This window comes from Ovis aries, chromosome 2 (assembly GCF_016772045.2).
Source record: "Ovis aries strain OAR_USU_Benz2616 breed Rambouillet chromosome 2, ARS-UI_Ramb_v3.0, whole genome shotgun sequence".
Taxonomy (NCBI): Eukaryota; Metazoa; Chordata; class Mammalia; order Artiodactyla; family Bovidae; genus Ovis; species Ovis aries.
This window is the reverse complement of record NC_056055.1, coordinates 84,232,383-84,258,401: the sequence shown is the minus strand read 5'-3', so window position 1 is coordinate 84,258,401 and position 26,019 is coordinate 84,232,383. Positions and strand designations below refer to the sequence as shown.

General features: G+C 34.5%; 1 protein-coding gene across 13 annotated transcripts in view; it reads right to left on the bottom strand.

The window, feature by feature from the left end:
* The window catches only part of CCDC171 (coiled-coil domain containing 171), a 352,484-nt gene that overhangs the window by 123,481 nt on the left and 202,984 nt on the right, over positions 1 to 26,019 (bottom strand). For all 13 annotated transcript variants that reach the window (XM_004004388.6, XM_060409497.1, XM_042243466.2 and 10 more), the window contains 2 exons: positions 16,677 to 16,822; positions 14,564 to 14,618 (listed from right to left, as the gene is read on the bottom strand). In XM_004004388.6, the coding sequence (XP_004004437.1) occupies positions 14,564 to 14,618; positions 16,677 to 16,822 (201 nt within the window). The remainder of the gene's footprint in view (positions 1 to 14,563; positions 14,619 to 16,676; positions 16,823 to 26,019) is intronic.

The window sequence follows — 26,019 nt, the reverse complement described above, 5'->3', positions numbered from 1 at the left end:
ATCTCATTCAAATACGAAGGAGAAATCAAAAGCTTTACTGACAAGCAAAAGCTGAGAGAATTCAGCACCACCAAACCAGCTCTCCAACAAATTCTAAAGGATATTCTCTAGACAGGAAACACGAAAAGGGTGTATAAACCCGAACCGAAAACAATAAAGTAAATGGTAATGGGATCATACTTATCAATAATTACCTTAAACATAAATGGGTTGAATGCCCCAACCAAAGGCAAAGAGTGGCCGAATGGATACAAAAACAAGACCCCTCTATATGCTGCTTACAAGAGACCCACCTCAAAACAAGGGACACATACAGACTGAAAGTGAAGGGCTGGAAAAGATATACCATGCAAATAGAGACCAAAAGAAAGCAGGAGTGGCAATACTCATATCTGATAAAATAGACTTTAAAACAAAGGCTGTGAAAAGAGACAAAGAAGGCCACTACATAATGATCAAAGGATCAATCCAAGAAGAAGATATAACAATTATAAATATATATGCACCCAATATAGGAGCACCGCAATATGTAAGACAAATGCTAACAAGTATGAAAGGGGAAATCAACAATAACACAATAATAGTGGGAGACTTTAATACCCCACTCACACCTATGGACAGATCAACTAAACAGAAAATTAACAAAGAAACGCAAACTTTAATTGATACATTAGATCAGTTAGACCTAATTGATATCTATAGGACATTTCACCCCAACACAATGAATTTCACCTTTTTTTCAAGTGCTCATGGAACCTTCTCCAGGATAGATCACATCCTGGGCCATAAATCTAAACTTGATAAATTCAAAAAATCGAAATCATTCCAAGCATCTTTTCTGACCATAATGCATTAAGATTAGATCTCAATTACAGGAGAAAAACTATTAAAAATTCCAACATATGGAGGCTGAACAACACACTTCTGAATAACCAACAAATCACAGAAGAAATCAAAAAAGAAATCAAAATATGCATAGAAACTAATGAAAATGAAAACACAACAACCCAAAACCTGTGGGACACTATAAAAGGAGTGCTAAGAGGAAAGTTCATAGCAATACAGGCATACCTCAAGAAACAAGAAAAAAGCCAAATAAATAACCTAACTCTACACCTAAAGCAACTAGAAAAGAAAGAATTGGAGAACCCCAGAGTTAGTAGAAGGAAAGAAATCATAAAAATTAGGGCAGAAATAAAAGCAAAATAAACAAAAGAGACCATAGCAAAAATCAACAAAGCCAAAAGCTGGTTCTTTGAAAGGATAAATAAAATTGACAAACCATTAGCCAGACTCATCAAGAAGCAAAGAGAGAAAAATCAAATCAATAAAATTAGAAATGAAAATGGAGAGATCACAACAGACAACACAGAAATACAAAGGATCATAAGAGACTACTATCAGCAATTATATGCCAATAAAATGGACAACGTGGAAGAAATGGACAAATTCTTAGAAAAGTACAATTTTCCAAAACTGAACCAGGATGAAATAGAAAATCTGAACAGACCCATCACAAGCACGGAAATTGAAACTGTAATCAGAAATCTTCCAGCAAACAAAAGCCCAGGTCCAGATGGCTTCACAGCTGAATTCTACCACACATTTCGAGAAGAGCTAACACCTATCCTCCTCAAACTCTTCCAGAAAATTGCAGAGGAAGGTAAACTTCCAAACTCATTCTATGAGGCCACCATCACCCTAATACCAAAACCTGAAAAAGATGTCACAAAAAAAGAAAACTACAGGCCAATATCCTGATGAACATAGATACAAAAATCCTTAACAAAATTCTAGCAATCAGAATCCAACCACACATTAAAAAGATCATACACCATGACCAAGCGGGCTTTATCCCAGGGATGCAAGGATTCTTCAATATCCACAAATCAATCAATGTAATTCACCACATTAACAAATTGAAAAATAAAAAACATATGATTATCTCAATAGATGCAGAGAAGGCCTTTGACAAAATTCAACATCCATTTATGATAAAAACTTTCCAGAAAGCAGGAATAGAAGGAACATACCTCAACATAATAAAAGCTATTATGAGCAAACATTATCCTCAATGGTGAAAAATTGAAAGCATTTCCCCTAAAGTCAGGAACAAGACAAGGGTGCCCACTTTCACCACTACTATTCAACATAGTTCTGGAAGTTTTGGCCACAGCAATCAGAGCAGAAAAAGAAATAAAAGGAATCCAAATTGGAAAAGAAGAAGTAAAACTCTCACTGTTTGCAGATGACATGATCCTCTACATGGAAAACCCTAAAGACTCCACCAGAAAATTACTAGAGCTCATCAATGAATATAGTAAAGTTGCAGGATATAAAATTAACACACAGAAATCCCTTGCATTCCTATACACTAATAATGAGAAAGTAGAAAAAGAAATTAAGGAAACAATTCCATTCACCATTGCAATGAAAAGAATAAAACACTTAGGAATATATCTACCTAAAGAAACTAAAGACCTATATATAGAAAACTATAAAACACTGATGAAAGAAATCAAAGAGGACACTAATAGATGGAGAAATATACCATGTTCATGGATCGGAAGAATCAATATAGTGAAAATGAGTATACTACCCAAAGCAATTTACAAATTCAATGCAATCCCTATCAAGCTACCAGCCATATTTTTCACAGAACTAGAACAAATAATTTCAAGATTTGTATGGAAATACAAAAAAACTCGAATAGCCAAAGCAATCTTGAGAAAGAAGAATGGAACTGGAGGAATCAACTTGCCTGACTTCAGGCTCTACTACAAAGCCACAGTCATCAAGACAGTATGGTACTGGCACAAAGACAGACATATAGATCAATGGAACAAAATAGAAAGCCCAGAGATAAATCCACACACATATGGACACCTTATCTTTGACAAAGGAGGCAAGAATATACAATGGAGTAAAGACAATCTCTTTAACAAGTGGTGCTGGGAAAACTGGTCAACCACTTGGAAAAGAATGAAACTAGATCACTTTCTAACACCGCACACAAAAATAAACTCAAAATGGATTAAAGATCTAAATGTAAGACCAGAAACTATAAAAGTCCTAGAGGAGAACATAGGCAAAACACTCTCCTACATAAATCACAGCAGGATCCTCTATGATCCACCTCCCAGAATTCTGGAAATAAAAGCAAAAATAAACAAATGGGATCTAATTAAAATTAAAACCTTCTGCACAACAAAGGAAAATATAAGCAAGGTGAAAAGACAGCCTTCTGAATGGGAGAAAATAATAGCAAATGAAGCAACTGACAAACAACTAATCTCAAAACTATACAAGCAACTTCTGCAGCTCAATTCCAGAAAAATAAACGACCCAATCAAAAAATGGGCCAAAGAACTAAATAGACATTTCTCCAAAGAAGACATACGGATGGCTAACAAACACATGAGAAGATGCTCAATATCACTCATTATCAGAGAAATGCAAATCAAAACCACAATGAGGTACCATTTCACACCAGTCAGAATGGCTGCAATCCAAAAATCTGCAAGCAATAAATGCTGGAGAGGGTGTGGAGAAAAGGGAACCCTCCTACACTGTTGGTGGGAATGCAAACTAGTACAGCCACTATGGAGAACAGTGTGGAGATTCCTTAAAAAATTGCAAATAGAACTACCTTATGACCCAGCAATCCCACTTCTGGGCATACACACCAAGGAAACCAGAATTGAAAGAGACACATGTACCCCAGTGTTCATTGCAGCACTGTTTATAATAGCCAGGACATGGAAACAACCTAGATGTCCATCAGCAGATGAATGGATAAGCAAGCTGTGGTACATATACACAATGGAGTATTACTCAGCCTTTAAAAAGAATTCATTTGAATCAGTTCTGATGAGATGGCTGAATCTGGAGCCGATTATACAGAGTGAAGTAAGCCAGAAAGAAAAACACCAATACAGTATACTAACACATGTATATGGAATTTAGAAAGATGGCAATGACGACCCTGTATGCAAGACAGGAAAAAAGGCACAGCTGTGTATAACGGACTTTTCAACTCAGAGGGAGAGGGAGAGGGTGGAATGATTTGGGAGAATGGCATTCTAACATGCATACTATCATGTAAGAATTGAAAATCCAGTCTATGTCTGACGCAGGATACAGCATGCTTGGGGCTGGTGCATGGGGATGACCCACAGAGATGTTATGGGAAGGGAGGTGGGAGGGAGGTTCATGTTTGGGAACACATGTAAGAATTAAAGATTTTAAAATTAAAAAAATAAAAAATTTTTAAAAAAAAGTTCTTGTCTACTAATCCAAAAAAAAAAAAAAAAAAAGACTTTATTATACAAGCAGATCCAGGAGTGTCATCATCAAAAAATAAAAAACAACTCTTGTGACTTCCAAGTCATTGGTCTAGTGTCTTTTCAGCCTTATAACTTAACAGGATTTATAGATTCAAGGTATTCTTTTTTTTTTTTTCCTCATGCAGCCCCAGAGGGGCAGATTCAAGGTATTCTAAAGTCTTTTGAGGTTTCTGAATTGTGACTTCCTCTGTTATCTTTTAGCCATTTTATTCAAAAGGCATCTGACACTGCTCATAAAAGTTCAAAGGTAATTTTACAGTTCATAGTACACTGTGATCATATATAGGAAACACTTTAGTTAATCCTTCCAAACTTGAAGGACTCAAGCAATCTCTAACAGCTTCAAGAATTCAGCAATTCTGCTAATTCAATAATAATTTTAAAATGACTACAAAAGGGAGGTGGGAGGGGGGTTCATGTTTGGGAACGCATGTAAGAATTAAAGGAAAAAAAATAAATTCCAAAAAATAAAAAATAAAAAAAAATTAAAATAAAATAAAAATAAAATGACTACAAAAAATGTTCAGTTCTTCCCCACATTCCAAATCTACTGTCAACTTACTTTCACCTCCACCTATCGTAAACCAAGATATCTTTCTGTTAGTATCCAATAAATACTAACAGAACTAAATTTTCTCATACCTAACCCTAAATAATCCAGACACTATCCTATCCATGGGCTTCCCTGGTATCCATCTAGTCTTAACTCTATCCTGAAACTTATTTTAATACAATTATTGTACTCTCCTTCTTTTCCTCACAATAGAAATATTTAACCATGGTTGGAGAGCTCTTAATTTTTTTAAATTTCCAATTCATGAGAGGATATATTATCAGTAATATTAAAAGCCTACTGGTAAAATTATTAGGAAAATAAAAGTACAGCATATCAGCAAGAATTCTAGCAAAATTCTAGTTAGAAGTTTTAGTATATCTAGAAATTCTACAAATTCTCTTGAGTGGAGAACCCCAAAGGCCAGGGCCTCCACAAGGCAGTGAATAAACTGGGGAAATGTGTCAGAGTCAACTTTTTCAGACCTCTGAAAACTAACTGAAAGTTTACTGCAGCCAGGAAAAATTTTAATCAAGAAAAAGCACCTGAACCTTGATATTTCAGGAAGTCACTAAGCAAACAAAAGCTATTACAGTAAGCAGCAACAGCAAACAAGAGGGCTGCAGTGGGAGGGGATTGAGTTCCAGAGTTGCCATCTGTAACGTTCCCCGATGGCTCAGCAGTGAAGAAGCAACCTGCAATGCAGGAGACAGGAGTTTGGTTCCTCAGTGGGAAGAACTCCTGGAGGAGGAAACAGCAACCTACTTCAGTTTTCTCGCCTGAAAACTCCCATGGACAGAAGAGCCTGATGGGCTGAAGTCCAAAGGGCTGCAAACCGTCAGACAAGACTGAGCAAATGAGCATGATCACACAAATATTCAAAATACCCACTTTTCAACAAAAAACTATAAAGTATGCAAGAAAATAAAGTATGGCCCATACATAAGAAAAACAGAAATTAATAGGAACTGTTCCTGGGGAAGTCTAGATATTGGATTTATCATACAATGACTTTAAATCAATTATTTCAAATGTGCTTTAAAACATTAAAGGAAACCATGTACAAAGAACCAAAGGAAAACCATGAGAGTAGCTTCTTCAAAACTGAGAAATATAAATAGATATGAAGTATAAAAAGGAATTGAATAGAAATTTTGGAGTTGACATATTCAAAATGCTGGGGAAAAAATGAACTGTCAATCAAAAATTCTATATCCAACAAAAATATTCTCCCAAAATTAAGGAGAAAGTAGCCATTCCAAGACAAACAAAAAGCTGAGAGTGTTCTTTACCACCAGCACTACCCAGAAGAAAGGTTAAAGGCAGTCCTTCAGCCTGAAATGAAAGGACATTAGACTGTAATTCAAATCGACAAGAAGAAATTAAGAATATCAGTAAAGGAAACTGCATATGTAAATATAAAAGTCTGCATTCATCTATTTTTATTTATAACTCCTTTTTCCTATATGATTTAAAAGATAACAACATAAAACAATAATTATAAACCACTGCAAACCACACGAAATTAACTTAAAACTCAACAGCAAAAAGGTATTTGGAAAACGTCCAAATGTTTCGGAAATTAAACAACTTACTCTTATGATGCAGGGAGCTCAAATCTGGTGCTCTGTGACAAGCTTGAGGGGTAGGATGGAGTGGGATGTGGAAGGAAGGTTCAAAAGGGAGGGGACATATGTATATTTATGGCCGATTCATGCTGATAACACGGCAGAAACCAACACAATATTGTAAAGCAAATATCCTCAAATAAAAATAAATAAATTTTTTTAAAAAACATAAAGCATGAAGGAAGGTAAAGAAAAAAACACTCTTAATGAAAAAGTCAAGGAAGAAATCACAGGAAAATTATAAAATATTAATACTTTAATATAAACAAAAACACAACATAACCAAACTTTTGGGAAGCAGTGACAGTACTGCTCACATAGAAATCTATAGCTTAAAAGCCTACATTAAAAAAAAGAAGCACGATCTCAAATCAATAATCCAAGCTTCTATCTGAGGAAAGTGGAAAAAGAAGAACAAACTAAACCCAAAGCAAACAAAAGGGAGAAAATAATAAAGATTTGAGCAGAGATAAATACAGTAGAACTGGACATGGAACAACAGACTGGTTCCAAATAGGAAAAGGAGTGCATCAAGGCTGTATATTGTCACCCGGCTTATTTAGCTTATATGCAGAGTACATCATGAGAAATGCTGGCCTGGAAGAAGCACAAGCTGGAATCAAGATTGCTGGGAGAAATATCAATAACCTCAAATATGCAGATGACACCACCCTCATGGCAGAAAGTGGAGAGGAACTAAAAAGCCTCTTGATGAAAGTGAAAGTGGAGAGTGAAAAAGTTGGCTTAAAGCTCAACATTCAGAAAATGAAGATCATGGCATCCGGTCCCATCACTTCATGGGAAATAGATGGGGAAACAGTGGAAACAGTGTCAGACTTTATTTTGGGGGGCTCCAAAAATCACTGCAGATGGTGACTGCAGCCATGAAATTAAAAGACGCTTACTCCTTGGAAGAAAAGTTATGACCAAGCTAGAGAGCATATTCAAAAGCAGAGACATTACTTTGCCGACTAAGGTCCGTCTAGTCAAGGCTATGGTTTTTCCAGTGGTCATGTATGGATGTGAGAGTTGGACTGTGAAGAAGGCTGAGTGTCAAAGAATTGATGCTTTTGAACTATGGTGTTGCAGAAGACTCTTGAGAGTCCCTTGGACTGCAAGGAGATCCAACCAATCCATTCTAAAGGAGATCGGTCCTGGGTGTTCATTGGAAGGAATGATGCTAAAGCTGAAGCTCCAGCACTTTGGCGACCTCATGCGAAGAGTTGACTCATTGGAAAAGACTGTGATGCTGGGAGGGATTGGGGGCAGGAGGAGAAGGGGATGACAGAGGATGAGATGGCTGGATGGCATCACTGACTCGATGGACGCGAGTCTGAGTGAACTCCGGGAGTTGGTGATGGACAGGGAGGCCTGGTGTGCTGCAATTCATGGGGTGGCAAAGAGTTGGACACGACTGAGTGACTGAACTGAACTGACTGAGATACAGGAGAGAATAGAAAAATAATAGAGCAAATCAAGAAAATAAAATCGGTTCCTTGAAGAGATCAACAAAATTGACAAACCTTAACTAGACTCACCAAGAAAAGAAAGATTTAATAAATTATTAAAATTAGTAATAAAAATAGAACATTACTGTTGACTTGGAGAAATAAACAATTCTAAGAAAATGAACAACTCTGTATCAATAAATTAGATAACCTAGATGAAAAAGACAAATTCCTAGAAACACATGACCTATCAAAACTGACTAAAAAAGAAAACTTTTATAGATCTACTACAAGGGAAAAGCAAGAGAATTCCAGAAAAACATCTACTTCTGCTTTATTGATTATGCAAGTCAAGAAGCAACAGTTAGAATTGGATATGGAACAACAGCCTGGTTCAAAATTGGGAAAGGAATACGTCAAGGCTGTATATTGTCACCCCACTTATTTAACTTTTATCAATAACTTCAGATATGCAGATGACACCACCCTTATGACAGAAAGTGAAGAGGAACTAAAGAGCGTCTTGAAAGTGAAAGAGGAGAGTAAAACAGCTGGCTTAAAACTCAAAATTCAAAAAATGAAGATCATGGCATCTGGTCCCATCACTCCATGGCAAATAGATGGGGAAACAATGGAAACAGAGACAGACTTTGTTTTCTTGGGCTCCAAAATCACTGCAGATGTGACTGCAGCCATGAAATTAAAAGATGCTTGCTCCTTGGAAGGAAAGTTATGACCAACCTAGATAGCATATTAAAAAGAAGAGATATTACCTTGCCAACAAAGGTCCATCTAGTCAAAACTATGGTTTTTCCAGCAGTCACATATGCATGTGAGAGTTGGACTATAAAGAAAGCTGAGCACTGAAGAATTGATGCTTTTGAACCGTGGTGTCGGAGAAGGTTCTTGAGAGTCCCTTGGACAGCAAGGAGATCCAACCAGTCAATCCTAAAGGAAATCAGTCCTGAATATTCTTTGTAAGGACTAATGCTGAAGCTGAAACTCTAATATTTTGGCCACCTGATGCGAAGAACTGACTCATTGGAAAAGACCCTGATGCTGGGAAAGATTGAAGGCAGGAGTAGAAGGGGATGACAGAGGATGAGATAGTTGGATGGCATCACTGACTCGATGGACATGAGTTTGAGCAAGCTCCGGGAGTTGGTGATGGACAGGGAAACCTGGCATGCTGTAGTCCTTGGGTTCACAGAGTTAGACACGACTGAGTGACTAAACTGAACTGATTACAAGGAAAGAGACTGAATCAGTAATCAAAAAATTTTCAACAAAGAATATCACCAGACCAGATAACTTTATGGGTAAATTCTGCCAAAAGTTTAAACAATTAACACCAAACTTTTTCAGACTCTTCCAAAAAATTGAAGTGGAGAGGCTATGTCTTAACTCATTCTATGAGGCCAGTATTACACTGAAACCAAAGTCAGACAATTATATCATGGGAAAACTACAGACCAATATTCCTTACAATCACAGATGCAAAAATCCTCAGAAAATGCTAGGAAGCCAAATGCAGCAGTATAGTCAAATGATTATACTCTACATAATGAAGTGGTATTTACACCAGAAATGCAAAGGTGGTTTACCATATGTAAGCCAATCTATATAGTACACAATATTAATAGAATGAAGGTTGCAAGTAAAAAACATTATCTAATTTGAGGCAGAAAGAGCCTTTTACAAAAAATAACAACACTCTTTCATCATAAGAAAACTTCAAAAAACTAGGAGCAGAAAAAAGTTTCCCCACTCTTATGCAGGACATCTATGAAAAAATAGATATAACATCGTATTAATGATGCAAAACCAAAAGCTTTCCCTGTAAGATCAGAAACAACACACAAGGAGGACTGCTGTCATCACACTATCTTATGGCTAGGACTGCAAGTTCTAGCCAGACAATTAGATTTAAAATAAGAAAGGAAAGGAGTGGGAAGGAAAGGAAAAGAAGAAAGGAAGAAAGAACACCCAAATTAGAAAGAAGTAAGTAAAACTATCTTTTATTTATAGAAATCATAATCTTATATATAGAAAATCCTAAAGAATCCACACAAAAAATTATTTGAGCTAATAAATTCAGCAAAGTTGCAGTATACAAGACCAATACACAAAATCAGCTATATTTCCATATGCTAGCACTTAAGAACCAAGAAATGAAATTTAAAAATAATTTCATTTACAACAGCATTTCAATGGATAAAATAATGAGGAATAAATTCAAACAAGGGGCAAAACTTGTACACTGAAAACTATAAAAGATTGTTGAAAGAAATTAGAGATTTAAATAAATAGGAAAATATCTCATGTCATGAACTGCAAGACTTAAGACAGCAATTCTCCCCAAATTTTATCTAGTAAATCTAATGGAATCACTATTAAAATTCCAACTGTCTTCTTCAGGCTGGATGGGGTAGAGGAGGCAGTGTGGGGGAGAACGGATGCATGTATACGTATGGCTGGGTACTTTCACTGTTCACCTGAAACTATCACAAAATTGTTCATCAGTTATACCGCAATACAAAATTAGAAAGTTTAATTTTTTTTTAATTGAAAACTGATCCTAAAATTCATATGGCACCCTGAAAAGTCAAATCAGTCGAGAAAATAACAAAGTTGGAAAACTCACATTTCTAGATTTCAAAATTTACTACAAATCTACAGTGATCAAAACAGCATGGCTGTGATATAAAGATGAGTATAAATATCAATGGACTAGAACTGAGATTCCAGGAATAAACTTATTCATTTGTTGTAAAATGATTTTCACAAAGAGTACTAAGATTACTGAATGGTGGGAAAGAACAGTCTTTTTAATACATGGGGAGTTGGGATAATTGGACACCCATGGAAAAAAATGAAGCTGGATCCCTGCATCACACCATATATAAAAATTAACTCAGTATGGCACAAAGACCTAAATATAAGTTAAGACTATAAAACTCTCTGACGTAAACTTGGGGGAAAATCTTCACAACCTTGGAAATGGCAATACATTCGTAGATATGAGCCCAAACACGCTCAACAAAAGAAAAAACTGGACTTCATCAAAGTTAAAAACCTTTGTTCATCAAAGGACACTGACAAAAGAGTAAAAAGACAGTAGCAGAGTAGGATAAGGGGGTATAGGAGTGACTGCTTAATGGTACTGGGTTTCTTTTGGGGATGATAAAAATACTCTGGAGTGAGATACTTGTGATTGTTGAATAGCATTGTAAATATATTGAAAGCCACTGAACTGTACATTTTTAAATGGTTTATATAGTGACTTCTTTTAACGTTCAATAGTTATGGTTTTTCCAAAATACAAAAAGTAGTTCAGAATTCAACTAAACAGAAAAGTGTGTGCATTAAAAAAATGCACCTCATGAAAAGTTATAATAATTTTGTATATCTTTGTCCTAATTTTCTTAACCCCAATAACTCAATAAAAAGTTAGCTTCTGGTCTACATTTAAAACAGTCATAAATTAAATATATTTAAATTCAATTAAAATAAAAATTTCTATTTCTTTGAAAAAATATATGCTTTTAAATAACAATGACGGGCCTTCTTTTTTTAATACTAGTATCAGTCCCAAATAGGGTTTAAAAATAATAAACAGTCAACTGCTGTGTGTAATAGTTTTAGGATTTGAAAAGTCAAATGTATCAAATTTAAAAATGAATGAATACCATAAAATAATAGCTTCTCCTCAAAACAGTTATGTTTAGTTTAAGTTATTTAAAGTACAAGAAAATAATTTCTACATGAAAGTTCTTTTTATTTGATTCTTATGTTAGAAGTTAGTATTAAAATTCAATTCAGCAGGTTAAAATTATTTTTATTCCAGAAAACTTGGTGCATACTTTGAAAACATATGTGCTTAAAAAATCTGAATAGCTACATTATTTGACTATGTACAGTAAACTGTGTCAAAGAGCTTGGATATAACCACAATCATTTTTACCGCACAATGGGATAGCTCACACCCTCCTTCTGTACTACTCTTAGTTTCTCCAAGAAATAAAATGCACTAGACAGTCCACAGTGGCCAGAAAAATAAACCTGCAAGCTCTGGCTTGAAGACAGATGGGCTGTACTCTCCTGAGAACTTCAGAGAGGACCCACTGGGTCTCTTCCTTATCACCCATTTGTTCTCACCCACACTTTGTAGAAAAGAGAATTAGTCCAATAATCAATTAGCCTAAAATTTCATGTCAAGCTTGAAGTGAAGTCACTCAGTCATGTCCGACTCTTTGCGACCCCATGGACTGTAGCCTACCAAGCTTCTCCGTCCATGGGATTTTCCAGGCAAGAATACTGGAGTGGGTTACCATTTCCTTCTCCAGAGGATCTCCCCAACCCAGGGATCAAACCCAGGTCTCCCGCATTGGAGGCAGACACTTTAACCTCTGAGCCACCAGTCAAGCTTGAAAAGTAACTATAATTTTAAAATCACTATACATACAGAAATTTGCAAAATAACTATTACATCTAAAGGGGGGAAAAGCCATAGAGCAAAAGTAAAACTACAGTGGTTGTAGGCCAATTCCACAGACATCTTTCTATCTATATGATGTTAAAATCAAAAGAACTGCAAATGAAGAACTCTATGATTATAACTGTCCTGTTGCAATCAGTCTTTATCATACTTAAAAGATATATTTCGCCATTCTCACAACAAAAGGGTAAGGTATGACATTTAGATGATGATGGGTTTTGTCTGGTGTCAAAGTCCACACTCAAGACAGCTGCTATCCAACATTATTTTCCTCTGTCTGAGGAGACGACAAACAACTGGGTTTCAAAGGCAATATTAACTGGTATAAAGGTATGCCATGTACACGACATAATTTATTTTTCCTATCCAAAGTCTCAACATATACTGAAAAAAAAAATCTAACCAAAATGTCTTTTTTCCTACAAACCTAAATTTCAGATTTCTAGCATATTTGAACTTGATGTGATCATATTTAAACTACACTGACAGGCTAAATATTTTAAATGGGAAGGAGGAGAATTCAGTTTCAAATATGACTTAAAAATAACACTCAGAAATTTAAAAAATCAGTTTTTTTTTTTTCAGAATGCTTTTGGTGAGTCACTTTTAGCTAGTCACTTAAAACATCAAAGAATACAGATGCCTAGTGCTTTTAAGATGTTAAAATATATTAAATATTAGTTTGTCCGTCTAATTAAGGCTATGGTTTTTCCAGTGATCATGTATGGATGTGAGAGTTGGACTGTGAAGAAAGCTGAGCACCGAAGAACTGATGCTTTTGAACTATGGTGTTGGTGAAGACTCTTGAGAGTCCCTTGGATCCAACCAGTCCGTTCTGAAGGAGATCAGCCCTGGGATTTCTTTGGAAGGACTGATGCTAAAGCTGAAGCTCCAGCACTTTGGCCACCTCATGCGAAGAGATGGCTCATTGGAAAAGACTCTGATGCTGGGAGGCATTGAGGGCAGGAGGAGAAGGGGACGACCGAGGATGAGATGGCTGGATGGCATCACCGACTCGATGGACGTGAGTCTGAGTAAACTCTGGGAGTTGGTGACGGACAGGGAGGCCTGGCGTGCTGCAATTCATGTGGTCTCAAAGAGTCAGACACGACTGAGCGACTGAACTGAACTGAATGTTATTTATTATCTCCTTACAGGATTAGTTTTTAGGAGATTTTAAGTGATTTAAAACTGTATTACATAAAAAAATTTGACTCAAAAATTATTCTAAATATGATTCATCCATAAACTCTATATATCTTAAAAGTACTCGGTACTTATATCTCTAACAAATTACCTGTTAAACAATAACAGAAATACAAAAATAATGTTTCTCTACTTTTAAATAAGGGGTTTGCCTGGTGGCTCAGTGGTAAAGTGCCTGCCTACCAAGAAGATAAATTACAGCTTGGAAAATATCATTGCCTAGGTTAAGGTAGATGAGTACTATCAAATACAATATATGATGTCTCTCTGTATATATATAAGTATATGTATATAGGATAGTAGGTTTAAGAGTGCTGAGAGGGATGATGTGCTAAGTCACTTCAGTCATGTCCGACTCTTGGCAGCCCCATGGACTATATAGCTCACCAGGCTCCTCTGTCCGTGGAATTTCCCAGTCAAGACTACTGGAGAGGTTGCCATTTCCTCCTCCAGGGGATCTTCCTGACCCAGGGATCAAACTGGTGTTTCTTACATCTCCTGTACTGGCATGCAGGTTCTTTACCACTAGCACCACTTGGGACAGTGTGTTCAAACATTTTATCATTATGAGACATGACGATATCTTAATCACCTCTAGTTCAGTGAGCAAAGACCACAAACAACTCAAGTGCAATTATACTAGTTTGGAGAAACCACTATTTTCATAGTTTTACATACATAAAGTGAATTCTGAAAAAAGTTATGCAATATAGCATTGTCCAATACAAATTTTCAGTCATTTGAAAGGATCCTTTTGTTAACTTATTTTTAAAGAAAGCTACAAAATGAATCAAAGTACTTTGTAGTTAATATTGATAAAATTAGTGACCAGGAGAACTGTATCATAATACAAGCTGAACAATACTGAAGAAAAATTATAGTACCTTATGAAGCATATTTTCCACTGTTCTCATATGATTAGCAACACATTCTTTGTCTCTAGAAACAAAATAAAGATTAGGTATTAGTAAAACCCAAACCCTACTGTAACTGTCATTCATTTTAGTGTTAAGTCACTGTTACTGAAAAATAAGGGTTGGTTTTCATTGTACTCCTTCTAAAAGTGTAAAACCTAACCATATTCACTAGTATATTTTCACATTTAACTCTTATTTTCAGTTATATTGCCTGCTGTAAATTAGAGGTGAGAAAAACCTTATGAATATCTTCAAAGTTAAAAAAAGAGTGAAAAAAGAAAGAAAAAAATCACGATTACATAATTGATATACAATGTGTTGAAAAGGTTAAACTTGCATTCTTTTAGCTTCTAATGAAAAAGACTTTAGAAATATTAGTGGTGGATATAAATGGCCATACTATGCACAATAATATTTTCTCTTTGACAGGTTTTTTGTGCTATAATAATTACACAAAAACCCTTTATGGCCTTGACTAGAAATATCCAAATTTACTATTCTCTTCTCTAGCCCTGTATATTGAATTTAGCTTTTATGATGAAATTAACAGTTTAGATGGAAATGCTGAAGAAAAAATTTTAATGGTGAATTACAAATTAAAAACTATAAATAATGTATTAGTTCTCCAAATTTCAAATTAGCTTTTTTAGTGTTATTAAGAATATGTGCCCATGGTGACAGATCTCAGACACAACAAATTCCTGAATTACCAGTAGTATTGTGAAGATGCAATGTGAATCTAGAGGTTTTATAATCTTGTTTTCATTAATCTTAGAATTTTCAATGCTCTAAGACATACTAAAAATTACCTATGCTAAGATTCTCATTTGACATGAGAAAACCAACTGAAAAATGACAGCAAAAAACTGATTCAGTCAGACTTATATTTTTAAAAAATGACAATTACATATACCCAATATGGTAGCACAGTGTTATAGAGCTTTACAATTATTCAAATATGTATTGGTGGGTATTCAAACATGCCAATATTGTGGCACTGTGTAAACTCATGTTTTTCATTATGTGTGAGCAATATCCCAAGCCAACTGACAAAGCTGTGGATATCCTAGGATTGCAAACTGCTTGTTTTGTGATTTAGTTTATAGACTACATTCATATTTTCATGTTGTGCTTAGGATAGAGTTTGTCTCCAAATATTTTTAAGTTGTATTTATATATTTGTAAATACACACACACATACACACACACACACACATATGTATACATGTGTGTTGCATACTTGCAAGTACAGGAATCAAGAGCTCCAAGTTTAGAAACAGTGAGTGTATTAAAATTAGATGTTTCTTTAATCCATAAATAGATTTTCTTTAAGTCATGCAGTTTGTAAAAAGGGTTGTCTTAAAGTACTCCATGAAATTTGATGCGGGGAACAAATAAAAATACCCAAGAGAACTGTTCAATTTGAACTTCACAGTGTATGTCAACTTGATTACCTGGTAAAACGAAAAACACTCCTATCACATTTACATAGTTGCCCACTCTGAAAACTGCCTATTTTTCTCTATTGAACATATTTGAATATAAAGCCATAAAATTAAAATAATTTTCCATGATCAGCATGCTTTTATTGCACTTAAAAATGCTATAATACACATGTTGATTATATACTAACATTTCTTTATGAAAATATGACCTGCAATATTAGAATATTATAATATATGCAGAAGCAAATTTGGAAGGCAATTGGATAGAAAGAGTTGAGAAATATATGATACGGAAACTATTCAAAACTTTGGAATAAACTGTCTTATAGATTAAGAGTCATATGTTAATGAAAACCTGGTTTTAAACAAGTTAACACTACAACAGAGCCTAAAATACACAACATCAGCGGTTATATAGAAACTTATTCTTTTCTAAGATTTCTCAATAAAATATACATTTAGTATGTTGAGCTAAGAGTTTTCTCTTTTTGAGGATGTATCAGAGAATTTCAAAGAGAGACAGCTGTACTTTTGTTTTCTAACACTGTATTATCCAGGGCTAAAACCCAGAGCATGAAAGTAAGAATTGATCTTTTGTCTGTTTTAAGTGATCTCCCCAAGGTCCAAATGCTCACTTGGCTGCCATGCGGAGGGCACTCTCTGCATCGTGGATGTTCTCCTCCAGTCGACGCTTGTCCTGCTCCAGCTGGGTAAGATGTCTATTGAGCTGACGCAGAGATTGATCTTTTCTTCTCAGCTCCATCTTTGCCTCGGAGAGACTCTGCAAGCAGACAGAAAACAGAGTTACTTGTCAGCCCCGATAATTAACTTCAATTTATGCCATAGGCTATTAAACAAAGAAGGATACAGACTGACTGAGAAGTAGACCTGGGTCATTACACATCAAGGTTTAACAAATTTTTGGCAAAAATTTTACATACGTGCTAAACAGAAATGATAGAAGTGAGAAGATTCTGAAAAATGTTTAGCTGCAAAATACAACTCTATTTTTTTAAAAAAATACTATAAGGAGAACACATTCTTTTTTTGGTAAAAATATCTGATTATTAAAAACCTCAGGTTACATTTTCCTTTAATGACGAAAAATAAAGATCTCAATGGAAAGCACACACGAAATTTAGAATCTGTGCAAGAACTATCATATGGCCAAAGTGTGTGTGTGACTGAGAAGAAGGTGGGTTAGGATACCAATAAAAGAATGGGAACCCAAGATTTAAAAGCATCACTGCTATCTTTATAAATATATCTGTAACAGATTGCTATATACATCTCGGTAAAAAAACAAACTGGACTCCAAAATAAAATTCACTTGTTTCCCATTAAAAAACCTCTCGTATCAGAGATAACACAAACTTGATCAACATTTCAACAGAGTTATAAATAATACTTGAATTTGTTATTACAAAAACAGTCCATAAATATTTCCCTACTCAGAGAAGTACAAAATTTGTTGATTGATGTTTGTTTTGCTATGTGCTTTAATCTGAAATATTCACTTAGCACAAGTTTCAAGATACAAGAGTACAACTTCATCTTGGAACTAAGGCTAAAGATTTTAAGAACTTGTAAGTTAAAGGATCATTTTCTTATTTTAAATTCTAGGATGTAAAATAATATAGGGATCAAAGGATCTCTTAGCACTGAAAATCTGCTCATTCCTCTGCCTATGAAATTTCTAGAATATGAGTTTATCAACCAATTTTTCAATTAAGTTTGTTGGACACTGAGCTATATAATTGATTATATACACATATTTTTGCTTTTTTCTAAGAGTTTAGCCACACATTAACATTCACAACCATTCTTCAAATACCCAGTGAAGAACAACCAAAATGCAGTGATTTCATGTTTAAAACTCTTCTAATAGTATTATTTTAATGCACTCGCAATAAAATAAAAAACTCAAACTGCCTGCATGGGGCTAAAACAATTAATTCACTCTATAAACACTGTGAATTGAAAGCAAAACCAATAAGGTATTTTTAAAAGCTACAAAAAACTTTCTAATTTAGTATTTTACTTTTCAAACAGTCAAGCTGCATGCTGTCAGACAAATACAAGTCAAAAACTAAAAATAAGCAAACTACGATTACTTTTTAGACATTATGTTTTATTTAAAATCTTGAGTAGTAACAGATCTTCAAGAATATCCCACTTTGGAAGTAGTCACTGATTCAAGCCAACTTTAAAAAGACAACAAAAAAGAAATTTGAAAAGCCGTGCTAAACCTACTTAGTCTGTGCCAATGTGAAGACATTTAAAGGCACTGAAGTATCATGAGATTTCTTTCTTTAAAGAAAATAAAACCCACTTGAGTCCTTTTAAAGTCAATATCTCTGACATCTTTCAGGTAATAAAAAAATGCTATTTTTCAGATATGAAGATAAAATTAATGATCCACCACCAGTTACACATAAAGCTTGAGTTCTTTTTCCAACAGAAATAATACAATGTGCCAATCCATTCAAATTCTCTTGCTCAGTAATTCTTATGACTAGAGGTGTATATTTGTGAGGGACGTTCAGGATATTGATTCCAGTCTTGTCCAGAGTGAAGCTCACTGGTCCAATCTAAGGGAACCCATGACCTTAAAATCACTATAAAACCACACTTGACTTTTCAGCAATTCTATGATACCCTTCCAAAGAAGATATAACTCATGGAATTAGAATCTCCACTGTATATCTAAATCTACCAGCTTCCATCAGCTTTCATCTCCTTCTCTCAGGAGCAAGGTCAGGGAGCCACCAAAGTCTCCTAAAGCTCACACTGTGTCAGAGGTACAGCTGAATAGTTTACTCTAAGACTAAACCTACAGACAACAAACAAAAAAATGACAGAAATAAAGTGGTATGAATCATACTTCTTTAGTGTAAAAATGAAGAGATAATGGGTTTTGAAAAAAGAATAATCATTTATATAACTTATGGACACAGAAGTCTCATTTTAAAGAGCTGAGCAACATCACAATGCAGTAATATGTCTTTTTACGGATATCCACCTTATTGTCTTTGATGGCAAAAGTAGAATCCTTAAAAACCCTAACACTGAGCTTTTAAAAAAGAAAAACATATGTATATGTGTGCATATATATATATATATATATATATATATGACATACACATATGTATGTACACCATTTATAAAATATATTATAGATACATATAAAGTTTGAAGTTCAGCTTTTCTTTATTCCTGTTCAGATTTATCTAATTAAAACCCATGATAAACTTCACAGACTCTAATATTTCCAACCGAAGGACTCAAACCAAGAAGGTGTGCCTCTGGGCAGCAAGGCAACAATGATAAGCAGCAGGTTAGCCACTAATTTCTCTACCGGGTAGATTGTGAAAGTGTGATGTTCTGATATCCAAGAAACTGTTCAGGAGAGAATAGGATAAATCAAGTTTAATAACTCTGCTCCTAATTGTTCCCCCAATGCTCAACTCTAATTACTTGGAGAAGTCTCCTGACTGTCACCTGATATTAAGTTGTTGGAGGCTGAGCCTGGAACAGCAAGATAATCAATAAACATTTAGTGGGGAGAAGAATGAAGATCCTGTTAAGCAGTGGGAACCTGCAGCACCCAAAGCCCTTCTGCTCATGAGAAAACCTATGGGACAACCATCGTGATTGCAAAGCAATAATCCAAAGCACTGTTTTTAGGCCTTGAGGCCTTTAGGCAACAGTACATTTGAGGAAAAGAGGTTAACACGGTCACCCTAATTACAGCCCACTTTCACATACTTCATATATAAGCGAAGACAAGCCAATTAGGTAGAAAGGAAGATAAGGGAAGTTTTATTTGTATACTAATTAAACCCCTGATGAAATTAAAGGAAAAACATACAGCTCTGTAATTGTGTCTGAGAAAGGTCACTTCAGGTTCAGTTATCAGAAGAGCACAGCCTTGAGATATTTCACTTAATCCATAATACAGCCCTCATTTTGTACTCAGGTCTTAATATTTACCAAAAAAAAAAAAAAGAAAAAGAAAAATTCAAAGCCTGATACTGCATTTATCATTAAACTATGTTGTGAACAATTTTAGCTATTAGAAAGTTAATGCTAAATATAACAAAAGTTTAAAAGGAAAAATATCACCTAGATAAGAACCAATGCCACAATATTATTTATCAAACATTCTGAGTTTTCACTTTAAATCCAAAGTGTTTTAAAGCAACTATTTACAACAAAATCCCAAGCTGACTGCATTTTAGAAGCTATTCTGCAAGATATTTATTGTATTTCTTTTAAGATAATGATGTCATTGCTCATGTATACCTCTCATAGTTCAGAGGGAAAAGCCAATGCTTTCACTAAAATTCTCTTATAAGATATTTTTACATCTAGTTATTTTCCTAAGATGGTCATGAAAAGCAATGTATCACTAATGAAAGATGGCAGGTTAAGTATGGATACCAACGAAGTAGTTAAGTACAGAGAAAGCTGAGGGGTAGAATACAGGAGAGATGTAAATATTAAAATACTGACATGTTTTTTAAATGTCTGTTTTCTTTCTTCAGTTTCTGAAGTTTCTATAATCGAAGTGTTACCACTTTGATTATACTACTGAATAAGAACACAAATCATTTTCTTCAGTCATACATAATTTCATACTTACTTCTAAAGTTCTAAACATTTATTACACTTAACAATTTTTTAAAAATTAATTGTGACTAGAAATTGAAATCCTATTACTTTGCACCTATGAAAACATTTTATACAGTGGAATGTTTAATAACATCTTTATTGAGATATAATTCACAAGCCACATAATTTACACTTTTAAAGTGCAAAATTAAGTGGGTTTTATTATATTAACAAAGTTGTGCAACCATCACCAATGGAGGTCTTTTTTGAAAAGAAGTTCTTTAAAAAAAAAAAAACTTATCAAAACAATAGGGCAACCTAAATATAGTATATCTCATTACCTCACAGCTAGCTCTAATTTTAAATGACACAAGATATACAGTGTTTAAATTCTGTTCACTAACAGTTTCAAAAGTATAAAATTTATAACATGAATTCCCTGAATTAGAATACTTGATTAATAAATGTACAAAAGTTTACAAATGTACAAAACTTTAAGTACAAAAGTTAGTTACCTGAAAGAATGTACAAAAATCTCCAACTATTATTCCTGGATGTTAAGGGAATCATCTAACATAGCTCTTTCTCATAAGTACACTACTGTACCGCCTTAGACCATTACGCCAGCTATGAAGACCAAGCCCCAGGAGATTTCACTTCCATAGATTTTCTTTTGTCTAATGGGAAATATCTATGGATCCACATTCCTACAGACTAAAAGCTAATGGCTTTTTCAATTTGGTAGAAAAGTTAGTCATACAAAATGTAAGACCAGACAACAACACAAGTGTTAAAAAAAAAAAACAAAGCTACATTTCCTAGGTTAAGAAAAGAACATCTGTAACATTTTTTTCCAAAATTGTACTACTGTCTCACTGTAATTTTGGAATATACATTCCTAGATTGTGATGAGTTAGGCAAAACATCTCAAGGCATTAAAACTCATGTTGGAAAAAGAAACAGCAATGTCTTTTGCCCTACCATTATAATATGACCACAAGAAAATCATATTAATCAAGAATTAGTTAGCTGTTGGGTGAGTCAAACTACGCAGACTGCCACAAAAAGTATAAATTTAAAATGATACAACCACCAGATTTATAATTGGGTACACAAGTTAGGGATGAAACTAAAGAATGACATATTTTATAATAAAGCTTGAAAATCTGTGAGACAAACAACTAGAGAATTTACAATCAATACATAATAGTAAAAGATGTTCGTATGTACTAAAATTAATATATGAATAAATTTTAGTTTTGGCATTCTACATTTATATGGATAATTTGTGTTAAAAGGTCTTCAATTTTAAGTTATCTTCTTAAGGACATTATCTTCTATTATTTTCTAATAATAGACTGATGCAAAACATAGGTGATGTTAATAAACCAAAGCTAAAGATCAAATAAATTACCCACTTTGGGAACTAATAAATAATAGCCCTTATTAGAACTCACATGTCCAGTAAGACACAGATGTGAGTGTCCTATAAACTGTAGAAGGCTACATAAATTTAATATGCATAATTAACGTAACACTTAGACTTCTACACAGTGTTATTACACAGTCTTCTTTAAATCTCTCTCTATACAGCAACTTACGAGTTTCTATTTTAATTTTACATCATCCTTTACACATAAGCTTTATATAAACATTCATAAATTGTTTAAAGTATTTCTATCACACTTGAAAAAGGTAAAATAACATTAACAAAAAGGTGAAAAAAAAGTCACTTTAATAGAGGACCACATGGTAGATGAGTTTCAAAAGATGGAGCAGACAAGCAATGAAAATTCACCTTCAAAATTTCAAAGTATGCTATAACGTTTTGCTGTATGCTTTATGATTATTGGCACCACATTTCCACATGTTCCTTTGAAAACATCCTCCTAAATTCCATCAGTATAAAAGGAAAAACGTTAATCCTGTCCAGTAAACTCACTGAAAATGATCAGTAGTAAAATATAGTGGAAAGGAAGAGAACCTCATAAAAGTGTTCCAAACATATTTAACACCATTTGTTCCACGCCTCACACAGTACTACAAAACTCTGGTAGACTGAGTGGGCTAGACAGTAATGAGGTAAACTGGGAGAGAAATTGTTAAAAGACACTTTAAATGACAAAAAAAAAAAAGAGGAGGATAATAAAGAGAATTACGAGAGCCCTCTCAACTAGAAAATACACTCAGAAAAGTACAGACAAGAGCCAGCTAGATTTACTGTGACACATGGCATGTAAGCAGTAATGTGGCAGCAATGTTTTCTCAGAATATAAAACAAACTGCACTTGGCTGCACTATAGACCTTAGGAGACAGAAGCTAGCCGCAGGTGACAACCACCATGATGCTGCTCTAATAAAACCAACTCTTACGCGACCTCTGTGTTGTCTCAGTGAATAGCTAATAAATAAAGGGATGGAATACAATAAGTCCTCCTGTTAGATTTTATCAGCTACGGACTGCTCAGCAGGTTCTAAAAACTTCACCCAGTTGACAGTCCTTAGTTATGTGGAGGTCCAAAAATCTGCAGAATTCCCTAGCAATATTTCAAATGAGTCAAGCTATGAATTAGGTTACAGGAAAATATCATTTAGAAATTAAATACTGCTTTTAAATCATTTGAGAATTACCTAAAACAAATGTCTACTAAGAACTGAGAAATATGAATAATTTATAAGGAGCTTCATATGGTTGGATTTCTGACACTTAAAAAGAACTTACTGTCAGAAGAATTTTTCAATTTTAAGAATTCATTTTGTGACGTAATTGAATAGGACAGATAAATCCTATACAATAATTAAAATATCTTCATATTAATATTTTTATTGTACTATAAAACTTAAATTACTATCTTGATTTGCTGAATATGTTTTATATTAAATAATATTAATAAAACTAAATCCAATATCAGCTGAGTATGAGAATGTGAAGATCAAGTTTAAATTAGAAAAATAAACTTAGGTTCTTTTACATTTAAATGTAGATAAAACAAAGTCTGAGTTTTTTTCTTAAGAAAATTTATTCACTGGGTGAATTTTTTGTATGAGATTTCACCACTGATTTCTATCTTCATTTTAGAGATATATTCACAGGGGGAAACTCTGAACTACAAACCTTTCCTACATTTCCTGATCTGAGCATTCCACCTTTGTACGAAGGCACTAGGTCTGTTCTTGAACCATGCCTATCATATTCGTTGTTGTCGTGAAGTCGTGTCCGACTCTTTGTGACCCCATGGACTGTAGCTCACCAGGCTCCTCCATCCATGGAATTTTCTAGGCAAGAGTACTGGACTGTGTTGCCATTTCCTTCCCCATGCCTATCATATTACAAGTGTGCAATAAATGTCTGCTATTTTAACTTAGTTCACCCAAATCCTAAGGGAAAAAACAGTTAGAGTGACAACTGAAACATATTATCATTATCACACAAGCATTTTATAGTTATATTAACTCAATTGATTCTTCATAGTCCAGTGAGATAGATCGCATTATCCCTTCTATTTTACATACAAGGAAAGTAAGAATCAGAAAAGTTAAGCAATGTTCCCAAGATCATGTAACTACTAGCTGGATTTACACCAAAATGTGAGCCCAAGTCTTCTAAATCTAAACCCTTACTCTTTTTTTCAGTTGAGGTAACACTGGTTTATAACTCATATGTTCCATGTACACAATATTTTATGAAGATGTCCATATACACTGCAGCATTCTCACGACCCAAAGTTTTGTTTCCATCCATTACCATGCAGTTGACTCCCTTTACCCATCTCATCCTCTCCCACTTCCCTTCCCCTGTCATAACTAGTGCTGTGTTCTCTGCATCTATGTGTCTAAAACCCTATTCTTTATCCTGCACCACAATTTTAGTAACCATCTCTCCAGATTTTGCATAAAAATCCACTAACTGGGAATTCCCCATGGAAGGAGAAAACTAGTATTTCACCTATGTGTCAATTTCTTGGTAAGGTCAGTAAGGCATTTCAATCTATTTAAATGGTTGCTTTCTATTTACATTGAAGCAAATTCCAATAAGGGCATTAGTGTTATACAGTGACACTGCTTCAACATCAAAAATCCAAGTATGCACAATTCAAGGTCCCCTCTGAGAAAGTGAGATCACTGTCATCACTTATATACTAATGAAGTAAGAAATAAATATTTGCAAAGTAAGGATAAATTATGCAGCATGTCAGTGCAGCACAGAATTTTATATAATTCAAAACCACACTGGGCTGTTGCTTTTTTATTTTCACCTTTTAAAAAGAAAAGGAGTACCTCTGTCGCTTTCCTTGACAAGTTGGCATCAGTGACGAACTTTCCCTGCAGATTTTGAAGTTTGGTTAACTAGCACATAGCTCAACTTTTAAAATAGTTATTAAAGGAACTCCACTCTCACAACAGTACACCAAGCTCTATAATCTCAGTACTTGTATCTAAATCCTCCTGTTAAGGAGATTTTAATTCCTCTGTAAATGCATCTAATTTATGCATGCATCTAATCTATGCATCTATCTATGCATCTAATTTAATCTAAATACCACCCTTAACGCACTGTTACCATACAGACTACATTATCCTACTACAGTAACAGAAGTAGTAATTAGTACTGAACTTTGCTAATCTAAGATATGAAAGTAGAGTTGTATTTGACTTAAAACCATCCCATTATATTACTCTGAAAGGGAGAGGGGAGAGAAGATGGGGGAAAGGAAGAGAACTGAGAGATGGAGCGCAGCAATTCACTACCACAGTTCTGATGCTGTGCCAGGTCACAAACATTTATTCACAGCAAACCTGTAATAAGAAGATATTTTCTCTATCTATTAATTTACATTTCATACTGCTGGTTTTGAACTCTGACTCGGTGTAATGTAGGCGTCTTACTTCAACTCTGTGCCTCAGTTTCCTCATTTGCAAAACAGGAATAATAGGAAAATTTACTTCATAGACTTGTATTATATTCATTCATGTGAATAAAGCCAATGGCAACTATAGTAAAACCTGCTGTTTCACCTGGTTGCCCTCACTGCTAAAATATCTCTATTACTGCAAACACTCTAACTAGGAGGTAAAAGTGAGAGGGGTTCCCCTGTATAAAAAAATGTACCTTCATCAAATTTGGCCCTCGAACATAAAACCACCTCTTCATCTGGTGTCTAACTGAAGAAATGGTAACATAGTCCAACAAGGAAGAACACCCAGCTGTTTGGAGTTTGTCTAGAATATGGCATCTCTAGTTTGGCCCCTCCAGAAAAGACTTTTTAAAGAAATAAAAACAAATAAGAACAGTTTATTGAATTGAATATTCAGGAAGGAATTTAAAAATGAAACAGCTTAATTATTTTTCCACTATTAACTTCG